Below are 9,546 nucleotides of genomic sequence, written 5' to 3' on the forward strand. Positions count from 1 at the left end.
ATATGTTTGTACGTTTATGAAGATATGGATTTGGGTTAAGAAGGATTGTTATAAATCAGAAATTAAAAAATATTTCTTTGTTCTGGTTCCGGATTGGACTGTATATTTTTCGTAATTTGCACATGTATGAAAATTCTTAGAATTTCATTAAATTAGCTAGTAGATAAGTACACGCTAATAACTATATTTTTATGATTACTACTTGCCGATCAAACATTTCTTTGAAACATCTTTACAAATTGATTATTACTTGTTATATTAGTCAGCGTATTGCAAATTCCCGCGTAAAAAAACCGTAACAATTCAAACGTACCGACAAAAACGTCAGCGCAGCTTCGATGATGTCATTTATAACGGCCACTGGGCACTGACTAGTGACTACTGAGTAAGAATTTCTTATAACGTTAATTGAACTCGCTGTTTTACGAACGCAGTGAAACGTTCAAATATGTATATTTAAGCAAATAATATTTAAGAACTGCTAATAGCAGAAACCCAAGTAACTATGGAATCTTATATTTAATTATTAGTCAACTGGTTTGAAAATTTATTCACATAACATTTTTCTATTGATATTCCCTCAACGTTTTGACGCACGTAACAGTTTTCTTTTCCAATGTTATAAGAGGGGAGACGCATGTAATGATTTATCAAACTTAATTGGTAACCCTAGTTACTGATTAAAGACCTATAATAATAGACTGGAAGTGGAAGTTTAATTGGTTATACTGCATCTTAGTTGATTAGTGCAATTGCAATGTTTCCATACCAAAAATTAAAACAAAAATAGAACTTGTCTTTAAAATTAACCTTCAACTATAGAATTCATTCAATATATTGAATTTAATTTAAACTGATTATGTATAAAACTAATTGGAACGTGAGAAAATTCACCTATCGTAGTAACGTACACAGTGCGATAGCTGCAGTGAATATTTACATAAACATAGAATTGATTAATGATTATATTGAGGAAATCAGCTTGCTATAAGTTTCTAAACATAACAATTTGCAGTATCGCTTACGGTATTATTTAGTTGTTTTATTTTAAAAACCTATACCACTGTCCCACTAGGATCAACACAAATTTAATCAAATCAAATCAAATCTAGAGAAATCTGAGTACCTATGTGCTTCATCATTAATTCTTATGACACAATTTGCGATACTTTATTATCTTTACTTGCATAGATTATAAACAATACTTGTATTAAATACAGCCATTCGCATTTACAATACGTTATCCTGTATCCATTTGATATCTTGACCGCAAGCCATAGCGGGCGACATTTATGTAGTCATACAGCGTGATCTATTCTTACAAGAACCGTGGTAAACTATCCGGGTACCTTTCTAAACGAGGCGGATCGTGCAACAATATTGGTACTATTTCATCTACTAACGCAAGCAAAATATACTTGAGCAGCAAGAATGCACTATCGTCCATACTCTTTAGTATTGTTATAGTATCCAAGTCAACTTTATCAGTGACTCATTGTAATCATGATTTATAAATGTTTCATTAGGAATGCTGTTAGTTAGAATTAGCTGTCCTCGTCGTGCATGCCGTTTGTCCGTCTGCTCCGAGTCTATCTACAGCCGTTATAAAAATATTGGAATTTTAAAAGTGATTTTTTTTAAATAAAATGTTCTATTAGAAGGCAGAAAATAGTAAGACAACAAAGTAAGTTTTAGTATAAACAAATTTCTCTCGCGAACGGAGACAAATAAAAGATAGCACTAGATGCAATGAAATCCTCAATTTAAAACCGATAAAATAAAACAATGTTAGTCGCAAAATACTTTAAAATGAGCATGATAAGGAACTTGAAATTATCAAGAAAGTTACACACAAAGTCTTCAATAACACACACTAATTAAATGTTAACACAAGACCGACCTTCAATCGTCTCATTACGAATACAAGCGCTTCTTCCACTCATCACCATAGTGACTAAATAGCAACGTACCTTTGATTCCTTCGAATAAGAATAAACTTAATAAACTGGGTCAAGAACGTAAAGATTCGTAAATAATTGAAAAATCACTATGAAACAACGACTTCACCGGCGTGTAGTGTAGAAATAATGTCCATATGTGGTCGAGTGATTTAAAAATAAACCGACGCGGGAGATCGATCCCAGTTATATTTGGTTATTTTCCTGCAATATTTCCTGTCAAGCTTTGTGATTATTGTAAAATTATTATTAATAATGTTATAGGTAATAATTATGTATGAATATTTTTTAAATATAGGTACATATTGCTTTTTAATTGCTGCGGTGGATGCAGCAGCATAAATGCAGCGTAGGTAGGTAGGTATGAAGTATGAACTACGCACATGAATTTTAATTCTCATATTCTATTGAACTAAACATTTTAAATTATTTAAAAGTTTCAAAGTAATACGTAATATTGAAAGTGTGAACGATGAACTCAGTTCAAATATCCGCCCGCTTTAATTAAAATTAAACCTAAAAACTGAATTTACATATGATAATTATTATTAGGTACGTTGTATCACTTAATTTTGTTAAGTATTGGGTAGTTATTTGTTCTAATCCGTTAAAACTAAGTATATATAATATCCAAAAATACAATGATAATAAAGCTTTTAAATAAACAACATTTTCTTTAAAGGGACCACACCAGCAACACGAGGGAGACACGGTGTGCGTCAAATAGGTAAAGTCAGTAATAGGATTTAAAACTCTCTCCGGAGTCATCGTAGTGTTTATAAAAGATTGTATTAAAAATTAAGGGGTATACACTCTATGAAAAAGTAAAATATCAACACCAAAGTTTTGCTAGGTAAAAAGAATTTTTTTTTTGAATAGAGATGCACGATCCCCGGACTGTTATTAAAAATTTAATAATAAGCATATTCCAAGAATGTGTACAAAAGAAGGTGAAGTTTACATTATGAAAAACATGTTTCTGCACCACATTCTGCACACAGTTTCTGCATCACTCGCAATGTAGCACAGATAATTTTTTTTTTTTTTAAATAATGTCTATGTACATTATTACAAATATATAACACGTTCGCCGTGCCATTTTCAAGAATGAAGCATTCTGAGATCACTCTTTGAAATTATGCATACTATCCAAATTATTATCAAGCACATGTGGTATATTTAATCCTATTAGGACGTAACACACCCGGCGTACAACAATAAACAATAACATTTGCGCCCTTAAACAACATATACACAAAGATTATTTTTGGTTTTCCTTCGGTAACTTAAGTGGCCATAGGAAGTAAAACAGTTAATATATAGTGGGCGTCTGTTAGATTCAATAAGTATCTGGATTGATATTTATGGTGCATTATAATTGATATTCTATTAACGTGCGTTGGATTACCAAGCTGAAGATAGGTGATACGAGTTGAACGACTTGGCTTAACTAACCATAGAGTTCAAGCATAAAAGTATTTCATAGGAATAATAACGAAATAATTATTTACGACCGATTCGGTCCCCAATCCTATCCCGTGACCCAAGGACACTTATTCATAAGTGTAATTTTCACTAAAAGCAAAGAATACGTAATAGTATTTCGTACTAACTTAATGCTTCAATGATGAGATGATATTCAAAACCTTTGTACGTAGAGCCTACACAAATTCAACAGGTTATTACTACGAATACAATTAGAAGTTGGTCAATATTGACTTATCAAATGTGTGGAAGTGGACAATCAACTATGAAGATGAATATGTAAATATTTTTTGTACCTTTATAGTAGGTGCTAAGAGAAAAAAACTAGTTTGAAATATTTAACGGTCACAATAAATATGCCTTCTATGGTTATGCCGCAGATGCAATGTGTGCTATTTATTATTTAACCTTGAATTTTGAATGCGATGTCAAGTCTGTACTCGGAGGTAATAATGAAGGCATGTATTTAAATTTACATAGAGATAATGACGAATTGATAAACCGAGCAGGAAATTTAAAATTCGCGAATGTCTTTCATAAAATTTACGTGTTTCAATTCGTTTAAATTTAATAGAAAGTTCTAAACTATTGTGATAAATCGATTATAAACGTAAATTAACAGTAAGTTTAAATGTCAAGTGTTTCTAATAGAAACTTCGATTTCCACTTGATGAGTGAATTGAAAAAAAATATCAACGAAGTTACCCTGTAAATAATAAATTAATCGCTAGAGCGGCTGGATGTATTTGATGAATTTTAGCAAGGGGATAGCTGATATACTTGGCCTAAAAGAGGGTGGAAAGGAGGTTGGTGGGTGGTGGTGGTGGCAAATTATCATGCGATAACATAAAATGCTGCGGCTAAAGAGCTTGTATGATAATATGTTTTATATTATGTAATAATTCTGTACCAAGCTATAATAAGATTACGAAAGAACATTGATGATAAAAGTAGTAGTAGGGGAGCCCAGGATGCTAAATGTGGATTTACTCGAGCGTCACGGGAACCTATTAGAATTGGTAGATTAGACCATAGCGAGAAAAAAAGGTCCTATAATGTTTTCACTTTTAGCGGTGGGGAAGGGTTTTTTGATTTTTTTTAATTTAAAAAAGAAAAAAATTGGCTTGGAAATACTCAAGCGCGTTAGATATTGATATTTTGCATGCTCCAGGACGTCACTGAAAAAAAGTATACGTTAATCTGACGATTTAAGTGGCGATTTAATCGCTATGAAGAAAGGGTAAAAAATTTAAGTAATATTATTCGAGCGCGTCAGATTAATATATGGGGGGGTTAATTACAATATAAGAAGTCCCCATTTCGCTAATCTGACGATTCGAGCTCAACCTTAGGAAATTATGGATTATTCAAATTTTCCAGCGGGGCCCCTGAGCGCACCCACCAACCATAACTGCTCATATTGACTAGAGGTACTAATGAATAGCTAAGGTACCGTCCCTTATAGTAATCTGACGCGCTCGAGTAAATCCCAAAATCCCCTCTTGGGCTCCCCTACTATAGATGCACAATGTAAGAACCATGTTTATAAAAATAATAGTGTTATTTTCATATTATTTTTTAATTCTTGTATATAAATATTACTTCTAAAATTAATGTAAATATGTATGTGTATACTACATCTTAGTTTTAATTATCAGTAAAATGAAGGTCATTCATTCAGCTAAAAGGAACAAACAGTAAAGTAAGGATGCTTGGTTGAAAATGTTAATATGTAAGTATGTCTATTAGGGCTGATTTTTCAATCCTTGGTTAAAAGTTAAAACTTATTCATCGAATAACGTATTATGCTAGGCGTCCATTAGAGGCGGATCGGGCCGGGCCGCATCGCAACGGGCCGTCTCTAATGGACGCACTGTTTGCTCCTGCGTCCACCTGTACGGGGCGCGGCGGACCGCCTAGGCGGATTTTATCTAACAGACGCTCGCCGCTCACATCCGCCTGCCTGCGTCCACCAGGCGGATCGGGCCGGGCCGGGCCGCAGCGCACCACCGGCAGAAATCCGCCTGCGAAGCGATATCCGCCAATGCGTTGCGGCCCGCCCCGGCCCGATCCGTCGCTAATGGACGATGTTTCATACAAAACATAGGCCGGCGTATTTTTGCGTTGCGATGCGGCCCAGCCCGATCCGCCTAGTGGACGCCAGCCATAAGACTACCATTTCAAAAATATATACTAATTGTCCGTATTTGTCAGTGTACAGATGACATTTTAAAATGTTCGTGTAATACTTTATTGGACGGATTGAAAAATCGGCGCTAAGACAGGTAATGAATAGATTTCATAGTTATCTTTTATCAAACTTAATCAAATGATATTCTTAAAATTCAATTTAAAGGTGCATTTCACAATTGCATTAAATACTATAAAGAAAATTGAAAAACATATTAACCTGATAAATTTCTTTCCTATGCTCTTTCAATCTATCTAAACTCTCTTCAGATGAATAGTCTGAGGTTTTAATAAGTTTGTCCGTTTTTGTGGACTGCCTCGTTCTGTATGCTGGTGAGGATTCATCATTTTCAGGTACTGTGTCTATGCTGCCTTTCTTTGAAGGGGGTTGGAGCTGCCTGTAAGAGAAGTCATTGCTTTTACAAATACATTAAAAAAACAAAGAATATAGGTATTTTAATTATGTCTTCTTCTATGTTAACTTAGATTTACCTCTTTTAAGAACAATAAATGATCTATATACTAATATTATAAAGCTACAGAAATTGCTTGTTTGAACACGCTAATCTCAGGAACTACTGGTCTGATTTTAAAAATTCTTTTGATGTTAGAAAGCCCATTAATCGAGGAGGGCTATAGGCTATATATTATCATGCTAAGACCAACAGGAGCGAAGCAATGCGGGTAAATGCATGGGGCACAGCTAGTATTTTATAAAAAATATTTCCTTATTTAAAATATAAGAAAAAAGAAAATGCTTAATGACTTGCATAGATAAAAAATTTAAATACCTACAATGACATAATTTTGTAGGTCTTTTACATACATTTTATATGCTGGAATATTAAAAAGGCTGAAAAAGAGTCCATTGAACAAATGGCATTAATAACAAAATTAATATTTATTTGATCAGTTGCATATAATAAGAGTTAAAAATCATATTATCAAGTATTATTTGAATTTAAGAAAAGAAAAAAAGATTAATGTTTATGACATTCCATGTGCAATTGCTCGAAGCATAATTAACAATTTTATGAAAAAGCTGTATTCTATACAATTATATAATACTCTTGAATAAACTTATGATTAATTCAACAAATTTCAAAAACAAGTCTCGATTAATTCTAATTTTCAAGAATTCATTTATTCTAAATATTCATCCAAAGTTCATATAAAATTTAATTTAAATATCTTTTGACGATTAAATACTGTTTAACTTGATGTTGAATAAGTAAATATATAGTTAGTGCAAATGGCAATGAAAGTATAATTAGCTCTGATAACATGTTATCAGCTTGCAATAAATGAACCTGCTGATTCACAAACACCCTTGTGAAATGTACCTTATTTTTAAGGTAAAACCAAACTTGCTTATTCATTTAAACAAAATCAATCAAGGCAAATTAATTATATGATAATATTGAGAAATTTTTGTTAGAAGCAATATGTTTTTTTATTTTCTTTTCATTAATTAGCTTTAAACCTCCACAATACACAAAATGGTTTTTGAATACAAATCAATACATAAAAAATGTTTAAAATCTCTCATAAATTTTTTGCGATTACTCGTATTTTATTATTGCTGCAATTTATATTAAACGACTCTTATCATTCAAAAAAGGAAAACATATTTATCCAGATAATAGATATAATGTTATCAATTGTTAATTGAATACATCATAGAATTCAGTTTAATTATAAAAATAAAAGTGTTGTGTGGTTTTATGAAACCACGGTAAAAGTGAAACTGTTCGAACGGTTCCGAACACTGCTTTGTGTAGCGCATGTCGCGTGTCGGTCGGCTGCCGAGTAGGTATACCTACCTACTCGGCAGCCGCGATACACGCGACATGCGTTACACAGACCAAAAAGTTTGAGACGCTGTAATAAAAGTTTTACTTTAAAAGTAATTATTTAAATCAAAAACTATTTGTTATTTATTAACAACTGTATATTTGGGTTAACATATAGAAAGTAAATATTATAACTTCATTTCCTATAGGTACTTATATTGGAGTACACTAGGATTCTCATTGAAACATGTTTACACTATACATTTCGCAATAATAAAGCCCACTATGTCTTCTTTATGGGTAAATCTGTTACACCATGACTGGCCTTACACTGGCCTTCATGTTTATGACCTCATTGTGTGTAAACAACCTTAAAATTCTTGACACATGCTGTATTTTGAGATCTATAGATAAATGAAATCATGTATTTTTTAACCCATTGACCACCGTAAGCCCCGATCGGGGCGCGACACAATAGATTTTCTATTGTGTCTGTGATTCCGAGGACTGATGGATTAAACATACCATGAAAAATTGTTAAGTAGGGGTTACTTTAAACCCGGTTTAAAGAACTTTATTTATCTCATAAACAAGAACAATACAATATGATAAATAATAAATATAATGTAATAAAAAAGGTGTATGTTTTTTACTTATGATAATGTTCAATGCATTTGTTTTTTAAAGATTGCACTAAGCCTGATAACAATAATTATCAAGATTATTTAGACATGCCCAAGAATCAATGTTATAATTTACTTATAATAAATTATAGTACTCACTTGATAGGTGTGCTTCGTTTTATTGGTGTTTTTCGTCCTGATTTTTGGTGAACATGTTCTTCACCTTCTGGGCAATTTTCACGATCACAGCTTGATCTTAAAAAGGGTGTTTTTGATCGGGACCTTGATCGCAATCCAGCGACTGTTAGATTCTCCATGATTTACAACACAAATTGCAACCGCTACGAGCACCACGGTTAAAAGAAATGTACTACATCATCATGATTCCCAATTGTAGACCTTGAAAAGTTTTACTGGAGCAATCTATTATTTATGCACTTGCCCTATTATAAATATTGCACAAGGAGATCTATTTCTGTAGCTTTAAGTAATGCCGCCAAAACGTAATACAACGCTTGTCTCTAATACATTAAAAATAATTAGTTAAACCACTGTTTATGTTGAAACTGTAGATCGTTATTATGATAAAATAAAATATACGTCTCTTGTACAAATTTTGTACATTAAAACTGGCGTGGTAAGACGGAATTTGTGAATTTCGTAACTTCTCATTCACTAACGTAAACTGCGCTGAGTGATGGTGATGACGTCACTAAGATAAAAAGACGTTACCATTTGTGTTGCCAATATAAAACAGCATTATAAAATCTATTTCTACATAAAGATCATTAAGTTTTCTACTAATGTTTAAATTCTCAGATCTGTTTTATTCTTAGATCATTTTTATTGAAGTGAAACTTCTTTATCGGGATTGGAAAAAAATTTACATTTTTTCGTTACGCGTGACATTTTTCCGTTACTCGCCATCTATTTCTTATCCCTACCACGCGTGAAGTTGCATATAGTAAATTATTTTTTTTGAAAAATAAAGTCATAAAGAAGTTTCACTTCTTACGTGTGTACACTAGTACACGCACACATTTTTTAATAATATTAATGAATAAAATGTTAAAATAATAAACACAAAAAATATTTTGTATTATTCAAACCAAATTCAAACATTGCTTCGATTCTCATATTGAATAATTAATGAAATAAAATATTATATAATCTCGAACTATAGGTACCCAAAGCTTTTCTTCTTATTTTTCAGAAACACGACTTTGGCCTGACCACAGGCAGGCCGCCTTCTTCAATGTCAGGAATTCAGGAATTAAAGTCGTTTTTTTTTACTTTTTAACCCCAAAAGAATCATCTAGCCCTATTTCGAATGGCTTAAAATTAACTCAACTCTATAGTGCGTTTCACGAGAGAGTTCCCCTGCCGTTATGTTGGCAGGTATGCCCTGACTGTCAAAAACGTCAAAGAGCTTAGAAGCGTTACAGATCCATTTCTCTTTCACCACTTCTAAGCGTATGCGGCATGATGCCAATCTCT

At 32.6% G+C, this 9,546-nt stretch overlaps 1 protein-coding gene across 1 annotated transcript in view; it reads right to left on the reverse strand.

The window, feature by feature from the left end:
- LOC149486391 (klaroid protein-like) overlaps positions 1-8,756 on the reverse strand; it is a 29,861-nt gene extending 21,105 nt beyond the window's left edge. The window contains exons 1-2 of the mRNA XM_089697995.1: positions 8,209-8,756; positions 5,854-6,031 (exon numbers count right to left, since the gene is read on the reverse strand). Of these exons, the coding sequence (XP_089554121.1) occupies positions 5,854-6,031; positions 8,209-8,366 (336 nt within the window). The 5' untranslated portion in view covers positions 8,367-8,756. The remainder of the gene's footprint in view (positions 1-5,853; positions 6,032-8,208) is intronic.
- Positions 8,757-9,546: the final 790 nt, after the last annotated feature.

This window comes from Colias philodice, chromosome 8 (genome assembly GCF_061535455.1).
Source record: "Colias philodice isolate Cphi_HAF_F1 chromosome 8, ilColPhil1 Martin Lab GWU primary, whole genome shotgun sequence".
NCBI classification, from domain to species: domain Eukaryota; kingdom Metazoa; phylum Arthropoda; class Insecta; order Lepidoptera; family Pieridae; genus Colias; species Colias philodice.